General features: G+C 42.0%; 1 protein-coding gene across 13 annotated transcripts in view; it reads right to left on the bottom strand.

Moving 5' to 3' along the window:
- Positions 1-19,151, bottom strand: part of MAP4K4 (mitogen-activated protein kinase kinase kinase kinase 4) — a 167,264-nt gene that overhangs the window by 47,977 nt on the left and 100,136 nt on the right. For all 13 annotated transcript variants that reach the window (XM_039548851.1, XM_039548857.1, XM_039548884.1 and 10 more), the window contains 6 exons: positions 11,469-11,594; positions 10,591-10,701; positions 7,704-7,794; positions 6,020-6,150; positions 3,705-3,759; positions 1,274-1,352 (listed from right to left, as the gene is read on the bottom strand). In XM_039548851.1, the coding sequence (XP_039404785.1) occupies positions 1,274-1,352; positions 3,705-3,759; positions 6,020-6,150; positions 7,704-7,794; positions 10,591-10,701; positions 11,469-11,594 (593 nt within the window). The remainder of the gene's footprint in view (positions 1-1,273; positions 1,353-3,704; positions 3,760-6,019; positions 6,151-7,703; positions 7,795-10,590; positions 10,702-11,468; positions 11,595-19,151) is intronic.

Raw genomic sequence — 19,151 nt, 5'->3', positions numbered from 1 at the left:
ACTCAAAACTGCAGTGAGGCACTGGAACAGGTTGCCCAGAGAAGTTGTGGATGCCCCATCCCTGGCCAGGCTGGATGGGTTTCTGAGCTACCTGAATTAGTGGGTGGCATCCCTGTCCATGGCAGGGTTTGGAACTAGATGATCTTTAAGGTCCCTTCCAATCCAAGCCATTCTGTGATGATTCTACAACTCTGTCATCATTTGGCCTATCTTCTCGTAACCTGCCACTGAGCACACTATCAAAACAGTTGAGTCACAACAGCACTGCCTTTGACCAGAGTTGCTTTTTATTTGGTAGCTGCTTTCAACCTGCTCCAGTGCTTGGAGAGCAAATATCCTCACCACATGGTTAAGCACAAAAACAATTATTTCTATCCATCAGTTTACTTCCCTACTGTAATAAAAAAGGCTGAATCCAACATAAATAACTTGTTTGTTCAGATTTTTCATTCCTCACACCTTGAATGTTATTATTTCACATAAAAAGGTTAATGAAAGGCTAATGCAAATGGCATATGTGCATCTCTATTCCCTTAATATATGCAGAAGGCAAGTAAGAGAGAGTGATGCCTTGACAGTACAAGTGCCTAAATAAGTCAATCCAGGTAGAGACCAAGCCCAGCAAGCAAGCCAAGTTTATGTTATGTTGACATTGAATACACAGTCAAATCACTTGATTATTTTGACAGGATCACAGCATCCCATGATCACATTCAATCTATAAGAAACCTCTTTCTAGGGAGTATTTTTGCTTCATATGTGCCAGTTGTAACCAATAACTGGGAGGAAATCCTCTGATACTAATGGATTCTTCTCAGCTGGCAAGAAGCAAGCACTCAATTCCAACCATTTACAATAATTATAGTAAAAGCCTTCATTAGTTTTAATAGCTCCTTTCTATTTAGCAACTAGAACACTACAGTACTGTTCTGTTTCTGTGTTATGATACATCTGAGAAAACATACTGCATATTAAGAGTGCTGCAGCAGTCTATTTTTTAAAATATGGATCCATTTGTCACCCTAATACAGATGCTACTCTATCAAAAAAAAACCCTGGGTATTTATCTTCACACAATTTGAGATGGAATTTCTCTGGGACAAAAAACTAAATAATACATGCATTTTATGTCATGCCTTGATTCAGAGGCATAAAAGATAACGGAGATTTTTCTAACTTAAATTGCTTTACAGTTCTATGGAAGGGTTAACAAAACTGTATGTGATACAAGAAGACTTCATGTCACAAAAGGCTAGAAGCAAGACATACATACCATTTCTTGGATTTTAACCGTGGGGGAGGGTTCCTGGGTATCAGAAAGAGAGCCCTCATGGGGTGCATGTCACAAAGCGCTAAAGGGAAGAAAACAAAACCAAACAGAGACATACAGACACTGATTTAGTTGCTCTCTGTCAATGCCATGACTTCAGCTTCCACAACCATTCCCACTACCCCAAAAATACATGCAGCAGGTGCAGACAGCAACACAGCTTAACAGAATTAGCCCAAAATGACAACAATTGCATAGCTAAGTGTGCCAGTGGCAGCCCAAAAAGAGAAAGAGATCGAAGCATGGATTAACCTCCAGAATCAACCAAGATGGGAACATCTGAGTATGGCCCTCCTCCAGCCCCAAGTCATCTAACTTACTTTCTGGTCAATAAAATATTGGGAGGTGATTATGATGGTGGAAGGGAAGAATGAGAGTTACAATCTTCCCTCTACCTGCCCTTCTCTCCCACTATGGAAGATGCTTCATTTTTGCTCTCTAGACCTGGATATTTTCTTTACTTCAAGGCATGACAGTTTTGAAGCGTGGGAGGGTCTGTATAACAAAAAAGGATTGCCTGCAGAATTGAAATGCAAACCCATAACTTTTGTCCAAAGAAGTCCTGTTTGTCTCAGTGGACATTTAGCGGGAGTCCAGGATCAATGTCTGACAGCTTTTCCTCCTGTTCCATAGCAAAGCAACACGGCAGAGCCAACACAGGGAAACAAGGGAGCAGGGACAGGGGCAGCCCAAGAAAAGTCTCTAGGAGCAATGTTTTAACCATCTTCCTGTGTTTGACCTCTTACACCCTCAGTGTCAGCCTGAGTGATCACTGCAGGATGAGGTGACATGTACCACACAACAGAAATTCAGGAGAAACAGACTGATGTGAAGAGAATTCTGGCTTCAAAAATAAGGGGCCACAATCTCGGCAAAGAAGCCCTTGGATGCCTGTGGATCCCTGCAGACCACCAAATGTAGAGATGGACTCTTCAGCTGCCACTGGAGGAGGAGGTAGAGCCCACATACCAGAGGACAAGAGCTGTTCAGCACTTACAGAGGATCTTTGCTTACTTCTTAAATGCCACTCTTGTGCTTTTACACAAAGAGGGGTCAAACTTTGCTTTGGTTTAGAAATGAACAAAATATTATTGTCCAATTCTAGGCTTAGAAAGCCCACAGACACAGCTTTTAATAGAAAGCCATACAGGCAACCCAATGCACTGAACAGAAAGATATGGAAAAAGGAGGTAGTTCATTTAATAGAGTGCTGGCTGAGGTGTCCTGGGAGCAGGTATCACATGGACATTCATGCAAACGTGCAATTAAGAAGGAAAAAAGAAAATAACCCCAAACCATCAGACCTCCTAAAACATGAATCAACACATGACCATTGCGATTTGTTTTTTAAATCTTACATTAAAGTCAATAACAACAACAAAATCAGGCAGCAGCTACAATGAAATGACCAATTTTTAGTTGGGAAATATCAATACTTTATTTCAACATGATAATTTCAAAGACATTTCAAGCTGGGCTGTGGTGTGGTGGTAGATTTTTATGTGCAAAAAAATTTAATTTGCTCTTAGGTACCTAAGGCTCTTATTTTTAAATACAGAGCTCCAGCTGAGGGTAAGTGTATTTGTAAGATCAGTAAGGACTTTCATAAAAATTATCATTAAAAGTCAAAACACCATGCCTAACTTTTTTCTTTTCAAAGGTTTCTGTCCTCCTCACACATCTGCTGTTTGCCTTTATATTCTGAAAGAACTATGTGAAAGGAAAAGAACCTATTAAAAAGTTTGGCATTTTTGGTTTCCAGGTTTTCCTCTCAAATCCAAACTAACTGATAATGTTCCCTGCTTGAGAATACCTAAATTCAGCGCTTTGTCCTGAAGAAGGATTTACAGCTTAAGCCATGTCACTGCTAAGGAAGATTAACACCACCCACTGATGAGCGGAAACAAAAGGAGAAGCAATGTTAGCATTATCCAGACAGAAAGCCAGCATGGAAACAGTTGCCACAAATGCTTTTTTCATTAAGGTTTGTTTCCTCAAAGTCCCACTGACCCTCTCCCCAGCTGAGGTTTCAGTATTCCAGGCCAGTCCATAGACAAAGTGGGACACAACTCCAAAACACAATATACTACCCATAGGAAGGAAGTCAGACACTCGATTAGCTTACAAATATTCCTGCTATAGAAATTAAATTACTGCAGTCTGCACTGTAGTGTTTAAACACAATCCTATCTTTATCAAAAGCATAGATATTTATGGGATTTTATATTTACAGAGCAGGCAAAACCAAAGAGAACAGAAATAACATGGGGATACTTTCAGAAACCTCAAAACTATGCTTAGATTGCAACCAGCATCACCCAAGTATATATTTCAGCCTTAACGAGCCCACTGGAGAAGCACAGGTATCACTTACGGGGAGCTCCTTCTGCCATCTCTATGGCCGTAATGCCGCATGACCAAAGGTCACTCTGCACAAAAAGAGACACCATATGTTAGCAGGTAGATTTACCCATTCACACAGTAAGAGAGTACTACTTAGAGAGGCCCTGTAGGTGAGGCCAAAACCAAATACCACGGCTATTTAAATAATATAAGCCTCTTTTTTCTTGTAACAGTATGATAAAATCCTACTTTTCATATAATACATAGGTATATGCAGGAACACACGAACATATTCTTACTGAGTGAGCAAACAATCCCTCCTAATTACACATAAAAATATATTCACATTATGACAATGGGAAATACATTTGCCAGAAATCTAAGCCTGTGAAACAACAGAATTTTCATTATTCCCTTGTCAACAAAGAACTGAACAAGGCCATTCCCAGGGTGTGTAGAGATGCAGATAGGAAAGCAAAAGCTCAGCTCAAATTTAAAGTGGCCAGACTTGTCAAAAACTACAAGAAAGGGTTCTTTATGTATGTAAACAAACAAGCAAGAACAAAAGGAAAACACAGGACCACGGAAAGGAGAGGTGAATTAGTCAGCAGCACCACCAAAAAGGCAGAGATTCCCGAAATTTACACCTCTGTCTTTTCCACTGATGAGTGGAAACAAAAGGAAAAGCAAAGCCAACATTCCTCCCCTAACATCTCAGCTTTGCTTGAAACACTGCAAAACAACAGTCCTTCAGTGGCAGCCTCTCAAGGTACCACCTCTGGCCAGCACGTCTGACTCGGGAAAGACCAAACAAGAGCCAGGAAGATCAAACACAGGGAAGAGATGGAGGAGTCCTGGCAAGGAACCAACTCCAGAGACTGACACAGCTTAATGGGCAAAACACTGGAGGAGACTGCTGTGAAAGAGAGCTGTTCTTCAGCAAAGCAGTCTTCATTTCTGGTGATAACTGTGATTTTTTTTAAATTACTGAAAACCAATGAGCAAATAAGCTCTTCATGCACTACAACCAGAGAAGCATTTCTAAAGATCATGTTTTCAGACCCAGCAAGGCACTCTTAGTCAAATGCAGCCATTTAAGCTAAATTGTACAGCCTCATGGTCTTACAGAATCTTTCCAACATTAATTGTTTGTGAGACACCACCCCACAGGCTCCACCAGGAACAATAAACAGGTGTTTTCAGAGGCCAGAGGTGTTATTTTTCACATCACTACTGCATTAACAAATATTGCAGGGAGTTTTTCTGCTTTATTGTATTATTTAATAGCAAACCTTCCTTACTAATAACACAATCTGGAAAGATATAAAACATTACCTTTTGTACAATGAGATGCTGAATGTAAAAAGCAATTAAATCAAGAGAAATAGGATCGATCTGATCAATCTTAGTCAAAATGTACAAAACACCAATTCAAATAATCTGGGTGTTTTACAAAGATTTAGACACACACAAACATACTGATAGCAAACACCACCATCACTCTCAGCAAAGTGATATAACTGGTATTCAGCTCTATAAACCATTGTAAGGCCTTAATCCCTGGCTGTCTGCTATCCTTGTTGCCCTTGGTTAAAGTTGGAACAATGCATTAGTCTAAGTGAAGATTTCTTAAAAAGCGTATTTTCACATCTTTTCTTTCCTTGTGCTCTCATTAAAGTCAGCTGAGAAGAACTTTCAAGATTACAGTACGCTTTCACTAGATATATTTAACTTTAAATATATATACCTAATATTCTTAAGGATAGTGCAAATACCATCAAGCCAATTATGATTTTGCAGTAATTAAATCCTTGGTTTGCAGCAAGCTATGTATAAAGGATCTCTGTTAAGAAATGTTGCGATGGATAAATTTTTATCAAAAAAATCATGTCTATGTATCCTGAAATCAGGAATAGTTTTAAGAGCTCTTTCTGTACTTCACTGGCTCTCCAGATAGTGGTTCTATTTAAAGGCAACACCTAAAATGTATTGTTCTGGGTTACCACAATAACTGGGACATAATCTAACACAGTTTAAAGTACAACCATCGTACCAATTGAGAACACAAGCATTTCCAGGTAAACTGTTTTTTGCCTTCTCTAAGCACCTACAGCACCCTGAAGTCCTGTATTTACGTCTCAAAGCTATGATAATACAAGCAGCAGAAACTGTTAAAGGTCACAATTTGACAGTATCCATACCCTGTACTTTGGTAATAAGAATGGAACTACACAAAATAGTTATTACTCCTACAAAGCATAAGAAGTCTCAAAAACTGTCGTAATTCATGGACATTTATACTGCAAGTGTATGTTTCGGGTTTTTTTCTTTGAATAGGACTCTTACTCTGTAATCATATGTAGCATCTGGATTCTCATCACAGGCAATAACTTCTGGAGCCATCCAGTATGGAGTCCCAATAAAAGTGTTTCTCCTGCCAACCGTCCTGTCCAGCTGAGCACTCACACCAAAATCCACTGTGGGTGGGAAAAGAGTAAAATGAAATAAGAGGGGAAAAATTATGCAATGATTACTTTTGCAAAGTGATTTGAAAATAGAGCCCTGTAGATGTTCCATGTGGGAGGACCATGCTGAAGAGAAATAAGATGATTAATCCTGAGGCAACTGAGCCCTCATGGTTCACACACAATGTGCTTGGGCACAAGTGTCAAGGGACACAGCAGCATACAATCACCTCTCCTGTGTAGCCCTCACTGGTCTGCCTGGACAGAAGGGAGAGCACAGCTGCAAAAGTACTGCCTGGGAGGCTGAGAAAGGGCTATTTATTCCCTTCCCACGTGGTGAAGCCAAGCACCTTTGCCTATACAGAAACAGCCACTTCCTGAAGGTACCTCTCATGCTATGGGAAAATTGCATGCATAAACACGTCCCCTTCAGCTCACCACTTTCGCTGCTCTAAAATTGGACAGCAAAAATAATCTTTTGTTCAGGGAGCTGCTCTCTGGTTTAAAAGTGCAGAGCAGAAACATCACTGGGAGCAAAAGATGAGGATTATTCAAGAAGTGCTAACTTTGAGCACACATGCACACAGGCTGCAAAAGAGATGCCCACTCATTACAAAGCAATTACATTACAAAGGTGTTTTCTGCCCTTCATTTTGCCCTGCTCATGACCACAGTGCTATGTGTCTTTCTATACCAGTAACTGCATCTGCTCTAAGAGGGCTGTGTCAGCTTCACTGCACCCACCATCTGAGTGACACTGACAAACTGTGTAGACAACCTCAGTGGAAGCAATGGTTTGGAAGCTACTGTGCTCCATTTTGGACCAAACGAAGGAAAGCTCTCCTGAGAGCTTCCTCCTCCAGCAGCCGGGACAACTTCCCATGCCTCGTGCTGCAGGAAGGTGTAATGCAAACCAGAAGGGATGTGGGCTGGGTGGGAGGGCTTCAGCATGGCTCTATATTTAATGAAAAAAAGGTGGCGAGTGTAGCGTGATACAAACACAGAAGGTTAACATGTGCACTAACTGAAAGAGACAAATTAGAGAGGAAATAAAAAAAAGAGTATGCCCACTTGGCAGGAGAGAAGAGGCCAGGGAAGAGCACGATTTTCAGCAGGCACGCCAGTGCTGGAACTGTGTTTTGAATTCAATGCCACAGCTCCCTTGAGAGTGCTGTCCAGATCATATTTTTGTGTCCAGAACCTGAACAGCAGGTGCTATTTTAATTAAAGCCAAATACAAGAGAGACTCCTGTCACTTCCCGAGTCCAGAATAAAGTGAATCAGAACAGACTCAAGTTACGCACAGCTCAGTGGGGGAAAAAATGATCCGTGCACTGATTCTGGCATGGAAACCAGTATCTTCTAACAAAATTCAACAACAACCTGTGCTACATCCTCTCCAAGCAGGAGAAAATACATTCAGGCTGTCAATCCACATGGAACTAGTGACAGAGTACTCATGCTATAAAACATGTTATAGAGCTCTTAAAGGATGAAATTAATTTGGGAACATCATAAAACCAAAGGCTGAACAAATGAGGAAGCGGACATGCGTGCCTACTTACCAAGTTTCACTTCTGCATTCTCTGTCAACAACACATTTTGCCCTTTGATATCCCTGTGAATCACATGATGGGCATGAAGATGTGCCAACCCCTGCATTAAGGAAAAGAGAAGTGAAGAAGGAGAGGATGTTCAGAGTAAGGCTCTTGGCTTAACAACAGAATATCCATACCCAGCAGCCCCAAAGGTCATAGCACTGTCTCGACCTCTTGCAGCTGGGTGCAATGGGACTTGTAGCAGCATACCACCCACACAGCTTTTGGTGATGGAGCAGAGACACAGGCCTCAGGTCATGCACACACAGTACCTGAATACAGCCCGACATCTGCACTGTGCAAACCCCTCCCAGCTGTCCCGTGAACAAAGTTCAGCTCCCACAAAGTGTCTGAGCAATTACATTCTAAATGACATCAGTGTCGGTGTGTGCCACTGGCTCCTGATGTGCACAGGGTCACACAGATTTTAATTGGGAAGGGAGGTGGAAGGAGAAAGGAGGCAGCATCAACATGCACCACCGAGAAGGGGGCACGGGATCGGACTGGCAGTCACGTTCGAAGGCAAGGGGGGACAGATGACAAAGAAATGCTCTACTGCAAAGCTGCAGTTCTCTTCTCTAGCCTTCATAAATATGAAGCCAGATAACTGTACCTCAGGAAAAAAAATGCAAAAGAAAAAAAAGTTTAAAAAAACAAAAGCATAAGCATTATACTTTCCAAAGGAAACAAAACCTCCTGGCATACGGTGCTTTTTGTTGAGACAGCACCTGGATACATGCCCCAAAGCATTAGCCATGTGCAGGGAGGGCTGAGAAAGACATATGTTGCATTTTACTCTCTAATGTAATTGGGAGAACAACAGGCAACCCTCTTAGCAACTGCTTGTATTTTGGGTTCTCCTCAGTTTTCTGCTTGGAAAATTGTAGTCTCCAGTGGGATCATCCTGCCTATTCGTGTTGCCCTCATAGTCTTTTAATGTTATGTGAAAAATAAAGAAATAGAACCTTTACAGCTGCAAGAGGTTAAGAGAGTAGTGGTTGCTGTAGAGAAGTATTTCCTAACACATGTTCTTCATTAACTGATCATTTACCAGTTTGCCTACATAACCATTGGGCTGTTTTCCTTTTTTAAAACAGTTAATGAGTGTGACAAAAAAACACCAGCCACAGCTTCTCTTTCACACATCACAAGCCAATCAAGTGAACCACTGATGTCCCTGACACCCTTCACTGACTGCTAATGCTAAGTGTGGTCTTATTTGTCACAGGAATGAAGGCTTTTCCACAGCTTCACACAGGATATTTTTTAAAGCCTTCTGCTACACCAACCCAGCCAGAGAGATAATCGTCTGTTCTCTCCAGAGTACCATCTAACCTTACTGAAAAAACACATCTGGGGTTGTGAAGGGCTGGAAGGAGACAGAGGGGCGCGTCTCCACTTTCCTGCAGTCCCCAGACCTTTCCAACCACACAAGGATCCACTGGGTCCACCTTCACCTGTGTCTCCACCTACACCAATCTTTGGCACTTTGGCTCCTTTTAACTTTGCGTTACACAACCTCTCTCCTCCACCTCTGACAAACTCTGTGTTGAATTAGGTTTTGAAAAGTCTCATAGCAATGTGAGTTTAGCATTCCTTTTTTCCAGATATTCCAGTTCCTGATGGCCAGTAATTAATGTTCCTTTTGCAAATCTCTCACTGGAATGAGAAAACAGTTTTCCTTATCTCTTTTCTGAGGTAAATAATTTTTCCCTCTTCTCAGCAAGTGTTTGACTGCTTTATCTAAGGAGGATCTAGGATGAATGCAACAAAGCATGGAATACCTCCAAGCCCACATGGCTCTCAAATCAAGGATAAGATAGTCCTGCAGAATTTAGTTTTCCTCATATTAAAGCATGCTATCCATTTGTTTTGAAATACAACTTCTGGCACAACTTGAAATGTGCCAGTCAAACTCCAGCGGCTGGACTCCTCTCCAGCATTTGAAATTAGAGCAAGAGACCAGAACCATGTGTCTCCCTCCGTCCTCATCTTAAAAATTTGCTCTGCCAAGGCAGAGCAAATGTGTAACACAGACAACAGCAGCACTGATTTATATGCAAGAGCCAGTGCTCGTTTCCTTTAACATAAAGCTCTTCAGAACTTCATTTATGATTAAACAATTGAACAAACATACTGTGTAGTGGTATGGGTAGGAGGCAATTTGTTTTACAAAGAAGCACAAGGAAAACCATACCAAATTTACTTAGTGAAGCAAAACAAATGCCAATTCAAAAAGCACTTAAACTGTACCAACTGGAAATTAAATATTAAGAGTAATTAGTTAAAGTTTCAATTTTAGAACAACTGGTAAGCTGCAACACTCTTCCTAAAAAACTTCCGCAGTGCCACCTGCGAGCACTGCACAGGGCACAGCCACATGTGACAGAGCTGCTTGCTCTAGACAGACTGCAGGGACAACACAAGACGAGAGCACATCACAGCACAGAAGTCCTGACTGCTGGCCTGAGCCAACAGCTCCTCCTCCATGGACTTGATTAGGAGAAGAGAAAGGCAGCTGCAAGCATAGTTAGAAAAGCCCATTCTGTATGCTGCTGTGCTACAACACTGTTTCAGCCTCAGGTCTTATGGACACTGTTTCACAGCTTCTACAGTAGGTAAGGTCACTGGCTCCTCATGACTAGAAATTGTGATTTTCTGCAAGGCTTCTGCTACAATACAGTACAACTCTCACCAAGTTAAATGACATGGAGCAGACATCTATCTGCTCCTACGCACTCTCCAAGTGATGACATGGCTAATGGGATTGATCAGAAACAGCTTCTTGCAGAACCTCAAGCTAGGCTACATCTCTGTAAGACTGTTTCTGTGTGGGGCAGACTCTTTTCCTTACCCGGAGAATCTCTCTGGAGATATATGCTATCCAGTCTTCTTTCAGAGTATTCCCTTTGGTGTTCTTCACAAGGTCTGTGATAGAGCCAGCTCCACAAAACTCCATAACAAGCTGCAAAACAAATATCAGTGTACAACCAACATTAAACAGAGATCTCAGCTGTTTAGCAAAGAAAAATAACCAGGTTTCAGCATTGATATGGGAAGCTCTTGTAAAGCAGAGAATGTATTTTACATCTCTGCCTGGTAAATGGATTCAACCAAACGTCTTCAACGTGTGTCAGACATATATGGAATATGTCTCACATTAGTTACCACATTTTCAAGGACTGATTTAATCACTGTAATTTAATGCTGGGAATCTGGATTTGCTCAGCTATGCAAAATGCACTAGCAGTAAGAACACATCCAGTGCTGAAGGAACCAAATTGATCACATCACTGCAATACATCTTATCCTTTAACTTCCATTTATTTATGGAAGAACATGCACCCTGCCATTTCAACCCCGAACTTCAGTCCTCTAGAGGGTGTAGATGAGGTGGGATGAAAAATGTAATGGGTACAATTCTCAAGTGCAGCTTTATTTTTACAGCCACATATTCTTACTGCTGTGCTCAGATGTCTTGTTCCTATGAAACATGTTACTATCCATCGGGGAAAAAAGTTACTTAAAGAACAAATCTACTGCTTATAGCAAATCTTGGTTCAGCCACCCCCTTAAGGATGTGTGATAAGCCTCTGTGATTCACTTATCTAGCTGCTCAGGCAAGCACCAAACTCCTTTAGTTTGTCTTTCCATAAAGTGGTATTTCTCTCATTGTCAATCTATATCCAATAGGGAAAGAATTAAGAACATGTCTGAAAAACATCTGCTTACCCACAGTTGGTCATCATGTCCTGGAGGACTCTTCTTAATGAAAGCACCATAATAAGTTGCAATATTTCTGTGATGAGAATATTTCTTTAGCATATTAATCTCCAGTTTGATTTCTTCTTCTTCATCCTTTGGAAAAAATAAAACAAACCCCCATATGTTTAGTATATCATGTGCATTATTGACTTATTCTTCACTTTCACACAAGTAGATTTTTTTTAAAGTTCAATTCATACAGCATCATGTTCCATAAACCCCTCTGATGTTCATGCCATCAAAATCCTGTCTATTGAGATGGTCTGAAACAGGTCCTTCCCAAGTTTTCAGTACCGCAAAAAACCAAATAAAGGATGTAATGGATTTGACCCAGTGATGGAACATGGCATAATCTGCTTCAAAAACCCTACGCTTGTAATACCTTAAGCAAATTCATAGCTAGCAGGCTGGGAATTCATGACAGAGGAGTATTATTTCCATCTTCCTCATTTTTTCTCCTTTAATTTCAGAAATTTCAACCAGTTCTATTTAAATGCCAGACAGGGGCTTCGTGCAACCAGCTGCCAAAGCAGATTCCCATCTTGGTGCCAGCATGGGACTGGCACAGGAAAACAGAGGTGGAGATCAGGAATTCCCCTTATTGCAAGAAAAAGGCATTTGTCTCGTGCACAAGTTTCCTCCTCCTCCTTCATCTGCCTCTGTGGAGGAAGAGCAAGTGCATCAGGAAGAACAGACCAGAAGCCCAGGCAGTAAACAGGATGCTGAGACACAAAGGCAGAGAAGGATTTCCCCCAGCTCTCCCCGCTCCAGCGAGGTGCCAAGCAAAGAGCAGCTCAGGTGAAAGGAGGTCATCCCTCCAAAGAGCTGAAATGGGTAATATCATGAAACCACTCCTTAAAACACCCACAAGCTGGTTTTGACGTGACAGTAGGACATATTGCATGGAAGGATCAACACACACTGAGGTGGTGTCTGAGCAGGCAGCCAGCTGATACAGAAGAAGGAGCAGACACCATCCCACCCCCAACTCTCTGTTCCCATACCTAGACAGTGGCAGTCTTCTTCAAGCGCCTATTAAGGCAACAAATTAAAAGGCAGATAGATATCCCTTTTTGCTCCCTAGTTTATATCTGCAGATATCCAAGCAGAAAAACATCTACCTTAAACTGATTCCAGGAAGAACTCAAAACAACTTCTCCCTAGGGTTGCTGGCTGATGGGAATGGTAGCACATATTTTGATTATCCTGTGATGTCAAAGCTGATTATATGATAAAATTTTAAGCCTTAAACTTCCTTGCAATTTGTACCACGCTAGCAATCAAATATCCTATTCATGATGTTAATACTAGCTACATGTTAACTGTTTACACACACTGGTACACACGGCTTGAATGAAAGAAGCCGCTCTATGCTACAAAGCAAACAATTATTTCAAACACTCTAATAGTGGGATGCAATGCTTACTCGTAAATTATTACGACAGAATTCCCAAAATGCACCAGGGATAAACTATTCTTAGATCTTCTCACGATGCATCTTTGAAGTAAAATACTGTGTATTTCTGGAACACTGAACAAAATAGTAAAAGAATCTTGTAAATCAAAGTTCCCACTGAACAGCAGCCCTGGGAGAAAGCATTGTCAGAAAAGCTTTTTGAGCCAAAAGCTAACTTGGTGCTTCCTCAGCTGCTTCTGTTGTCCTTGCTGTTGCATGATTTTTTATTTATTCAGACTATATGCAAAAAGAAAAAAAAAGAGAGGAGGAATACATGCTTATACTACACCAAAACTCTGAACTATGCATTTAGGCAAAAAAAAAAAAATTAAACAGGAGCATTGTTAAACTTCATGCTTTGGGACTTAATTGCTGATAGGTTAATATGTATAATTGGATTAATCTGCTATTTTGAACTTCTTAGATTAAAATTATTTCCTACCCTCAGCACATGAACACAATAGCTTTTACAATACAATGGGCAGGATGTCCTAGAGGTTGTTTGTGCTTATTTATTGTAACAGCAGCCAAAATGACAATACTTAAACAGGATCTATTTCTGAAAAATAAAATAATAAAAATCCCAGCCCACTCCCCTCCAACATAAAAAATCCTGAAGAACAAACAGCAAAAAAGGCACACACAGAGCCAGCAGACTGTAGGCAATTACTGCTCTTTCAGCTCTCCACTGAGTCTGTGTCACAGCACCTGCTCAAAGGCCTGCCGCAACCCCAAATATCTCCCTGAACTATAGCTAACAATGGTCCTACATTCATATTTCAGTCGCATTTGAGCACTTGTCCAGAACACAGATAGCACCTCACCTACAGTTCAATCCAGTCCAAAATACAGTCTACAATAATAAATGGATTCAGTAATTTTTGCCAGCTTTGTAGGACTCCACTTACTTAGTGTGGATCGATAACTCCCTGGCAATGAGTCCTGAAGACTTTGTGGAGACAGAACTATTATGAGGATTAATCAGCACAGTAAAAGCTGAAGCACCAGTGTGGCACAGCAATTGGTGGAAGACTTAAAAAAAAAGGGAATAATAAAAAAAAAAAAAAGTTGGTCAGACCAAAATTGTTCTGTTCCATATTCAGGAGCATTTTTTTTCCAGGGCACAGGTCATTTCATCCCAACGTGGACATCTGAAAGAGGCCAAACAATGTGCGCCCTACCGGTGTTTACTTCTCCCCACTAACTACAAAAGGAGGGTGAGGTCATTAGCCAAGATCCAGACACCAATCTTGCAGATGTCTTGCATCAAGGCGAGATGAATCCCACCCAAAAATCTCGCCGGATAAGGCCATTTCCGCACAAGTCTCCTTATGCACACACGTGCCTCAGGGAGGCTATGCTGCGGCCTGCAGCAGGGATCCTCCTGTGGAGAGCGAGGTGTTTCAGTAGCTGTCCTGGGATTTGGACATGTGAGTCAGCCTCAGAGATGGAAGGTCTGTCACTTCCTCCAGACAACACATGCCCTGCACCACCACCACTAACAGTCCCTCCATTTGCAGAGGCAAGGGTGTCATAAAAGCAGAAAATTAAAACTGATTGAGGCAAGAGACTGACATTCTCATGAAGTAATACAAAAGTACATCCTTTTTTCTTGGAGTAGAGAGGCAGCTGGTGAGCCCTTCCTAGTGATTTTATGCAGCTGGCATCAATTATCACTTTAAGCCATTATCTGTGAATACAAACTCCCATTGAAACCTTCTTTGTCTTCCCTCTGATGGAGCTGGTAGAAGTGTTTTATACTTATACATTCGCTGTCTGTTTGTGACAGCATGTCTGATTACCAGTAATTTTTGCAGTAAGCTATACTTTTGCAAGACTCACATGGTTAAATCAAGCTTGGAGCAGCTTCCCTCTCCCTTTTCATGTGTTTTCTTTCAGAGACTAAATGGACGTGAGAGCATCCCTAGGGATTTCTTTAACCAAAATAATCTTGCCTGTAAGATTAAAACCTGTATATGACTCCCACACAGAAACCCACCTATGTACATTCAGATAATTTCTAACCATTTGAATTAGCACACTAAAAATAAACCCAGGTGTGTTACCTCTCAGCAAACCACCCAGCAACATCTGATCAGCTTGCTTACTGCTCCACCACAAAACTCAACAACCCTTGTTCTTCCATTCATCACTGCACACTAAGTATCAGTGTGGGTTTTTCTGCATGCAGATGGCAAATCAATGACTTGTTATTTTTATTACTTCAGCATTTACAAAATTGTGATGATTTAAGTAGCTGAAGATTTAAGTATCTGACCATGGTTGCCACTGGAGTAACTCACAGTCAAAAAACGCTACTAGTGCAGATCCATGTAAGGAAGATTACCAGCTGTTTTCCAAAGGTAGCACCCCACCCTCTGCATGACTATTGGAAGAAAATGCCACTTATTTACACAAATTTTTTGAAGATAAGGAATTCAGAAAGACTTAGCTGGACATTTTTCAGGGATGAAAAAGAAGAGAATTAAGCTCTAGAAGTGTCAGAATCAGGGAGGACATAACCAAAGGAAAAGAAAAATCACTTCAAGTCTGTCACTAAACATCATTGTCTAGATGCCTCAGGAGACCAAGCACAACAGTTCTGACCTGTTTCAGCACTAAAACTGGTATGAGATCCCTATGAGAAACTGTCTGAGAAACACACCTGGAGGAGTAAGGGGGAAATAACACTCATCCCAAGCTCTATAGCACAATGAAATTATTTCTGGAGCTCAATTTTAAAATTAAAAAAAGCCAACCGTCCCAAAGGCAGAGCAAAGACATGTCTCAGGGCATGTCAGTGGTGACTTTCCATCCAAACTCCCCCACCTGGAAGATCTGCCTGAACACTGCTCTTGGCCAGATATTTATTCTGCCAGCTCAAGGAAGAGAAACTCAGGACTATTTCCAAAGGTTTTATTTACCTTAATAATATGATGCGGGGAAATACAAATGAGAAAACACAGTCCAGCAAGACAACATTCTGTGATAGAGGAGAGAGCAAGTTTACTTATCCTACCAGATGATTTATACACTGCCCTAAATCAGTATGAAGCAGAACACAAATTGGTCCCTTCAGCAACTTTACTTTTTGATTTAAGAAATGAGACAGTGACAAATCTCGGCTCTCCCCGCACAAATGGCATCCAGTCATTTTAAGCTACAGCCAAGGGTTTTAAGAATTAATATCATTACCAAACAGTGGAAAGTCAAACACACCATCTAAACGGGATGGAGTGAAGGAAGCCTTCAAATCTCCTTTCCTTTGCTTTCCCAATGCTGCTCACAAAGCTTTGCCTGCCTATACCCACGGAGCTGCCCTGCCTGGAGAATGGCAGCTGGCAATACTCTGCCTCGGGTTTCAGAGTAAGCTGAGTTCCTGAGCATCACAAGCTCCAGTGGTAGCTTCTGGAATTTGGGAATCTTTAGATCATGACAGAGTTGGGATTTGTGTAGAGGGGCAGTCAGCAGCCTCAGCTCAGTGTTGGGAGTGAAAAGGGACTGCTAAACCATGGACCCCCAGACTGGTGAAGAGGAAACCAGTTTGCCTTCAGAGGCACCAAAATGATGATGACTTGCCCTTTCTTTCACCATCTGCCCCTGACACGCTAGTTGAAGAAAAACGGGAAAAGCCCAAAAGAAACCCAGTTGATTTTCCTTTCTGCTTCCTCTCACTTTTCATTTCTGCCTTTCACTCACATTAAAAAAAAAAAAAGTCCTAGAAGACACCAAAAACCACAAACAAAAATCTTCCTGGATAAATCAAATTCACAACACCAACTTTTGCAAACCACCATTCTGCTTGAGTGTCATGACCTCCCTCCTCTTTGCACCCCAGACCTGGCCAGCATCCATTTGGAGCAGAATCTGTCCAGGACAGAGAAAGTCTGAATAGAGCCTAGCACAATAGGTGACCTTTTCTGCTGCTGGAATCCATAATATATACAGTCATTAATAAAGTTCTCACACACAAGGGAGATGTTTTGGCGAGGAATTTGGGGCAGTATTGCACACAGCACAGTACTTGAACTGGGAGCTGTGGCACTGCCTCCAAGCCGGGAAGGAGGTTGTAATTTCAGGAGGAACCAAACCACAAGAGAAACGATACTCTGAGAGGGTAAGTCCCTGCCAGTGACTGCCAAGGTAGGAAGTTTGTATAAAGCAGAGCAGCTTGCAGTGCAGAGAGTGCAATGTGGAAAAACTTAATCCTCTCCAACACCACAACGAAGTGTAGGAATTGGGAATATGACATAAAATAGCTCTTAAGAAAAAATATCAAACACAGGCTTCTTGGGAGGGAAAGTCTAAACTGTTTTAAATAAAAGACTTTAATTAAGAGGTGCAATAAACATTTAACAAGTCCATATACAATCCCTCCTAAATCTTAACATACAAGAGCCTCCAACTTTCTTATTACATCCCATTTTTCTTGAGAGTCTTTTACAAGCTTTTGAGCTTTGTCACCCTCAAGCTAAAGACCTCATGTAAGTTTATTTCCCATCTCTCTCCCGTGCTACCTTCTCACTCCCAGCATTCCCCGTGCCTGTTTCACTCCACATGCAAGGTCTCTTTTTCAGAGACCCCTTGCCCACATATTCTTCCCACCTTGGCATCAGCAGGTTAATTTCTCTGCACTGTCCTTCAAGTCCTTCCCAAACACAGACTTTTTCCAAGGCCTTCAGACTGCTCCCTCTTAAGAAAGGCATCCATCATGCCACACACTCAGTGACACTGACGGAGCACTAGCCATCCAGCAAGCATCCTCCCACCATCGCTGGGAGGGTGCCTCTCAGCCTCTGCCCCTTGTCCACATCCACAGCCCATGCAGAGAAAGGCCTTCACGGGCTTTACCATTTGTGAGCTTTCTGGAAACCAGGCATCCTGTCACTGTGAGCTGCCCACCAGCCTGCGAGCTGCTGCCGCTGCTGGCACAGAGCCATGCTGCCAGGAACAGCAAAGCGGCAACGCTGCTCAGGCATGGTAATTGCAGAAGATGGCTGTGAAGCTTTTCCAAGGGTCAAAAAAACCTTAGTTTTGTGAGGACTGGCTGACAGAACAGTGCTGTCCTTATGACCACATTCAGTTACCTTCAGTGGCAACATTTCATCAAGCAGGTGAGAAACACTTCCAAACACACACAAAACAGAAGCTGCTTTGTCTCCCCTTGGCACAACACCCTCCCTACTGCATGTTAAAAGCACTGTTTGAAACAAGAAAGCAAATGAGCCGAGTTGTTCACGACAGTGCCATCACTGAGGCTGCAGCCATAAAGTGGCAGTTAAATGAGCTGGACAAAGGCATGAGGAAGGACTAGCTCCTAAGCAGGGTCCCAGCACTCCCCACGGAGCCTGTGTAGCAGCATTGTGCAGGCACAGGAGATGGAATCACGTGCAGGCAGGAAGGAGCCAAAAACCACGTGAAGACAATACTTGCCTGTTGTCTTCCCCCTAAACCACCTCCTCTGCCAGTCACTTCGACAACAATATTTTCTTTCTTGCCTGATGTGCCTCCGGTGCCTTCACTGGTCACTGAATGAGCTGCTCTGAAGGCACAGAAACTGCACCACTGCTGACCTGCCTCAGTAAAACGCCAGGACGTCACAGGCTTTTCCAAAGACAACCAAGAGAGAAACCTCCTAAGGGCAAATCCCTTCTACCATTTCCAAGGCTAATTCCGTGATCCTAGTCATGATTACTTAAAAGAGTTTCCTGCTCAGATTGCATGTTTGTCCCAGCTATACAATTCAACTGTCCATCCTCATCAAGCCTAAATTACTTACAAGTTACACAACAAGGTAGCCTTATACTGACATCTTCAGAGCTCTCATAAAAGAGGGAAGGACTAGTCCCCTACTTTCATCATTACTATTTACACTGAAAATGCCTGTTGCCATACAATTTCTACATCCAGTCTTAGGTTTCTTGTGATTGGAACAAGCCCTTCCTAGCAGATATTAAAAGTAAGCCTGTGTGTGAAGGAAAGAAATTATAGCAATCTCCTTTATGCAAAGCTCCGGGCTCAGACAATTAGAAGAGATGCAGATGCTGGAAAGAAAACAGACAAATGCACAATGCCAAAAAATTGCATGGCTTTTCTACTTCCAATCTCAGCATGCATTTGATGCCAAGGAAAGCAGCATCTCAGGGGGTGACAAAGCCAAGGGAGGCATTTGCCCACTGCCTGGTCCCTGCTCT

This window comes from Corvus cornix, chromosome 1 (genome assembly GCF_000738735.6).
Source record: "Corvus cornix cornix isolate S_Up_H32 chromosome 1, ASM73873v5, whole genome shotgun sequence".
In the NCBI taxonomy this organism is placed as follows: domain Eukaryota; kingdom Metazoa; phylum Chordata; class Aves; order Passeriformes; family Corvidae; genus Corvus; species Corvus cornix.
This window is presented reverse-complemented; position numbering and strand designations above follow the sequence as displayed.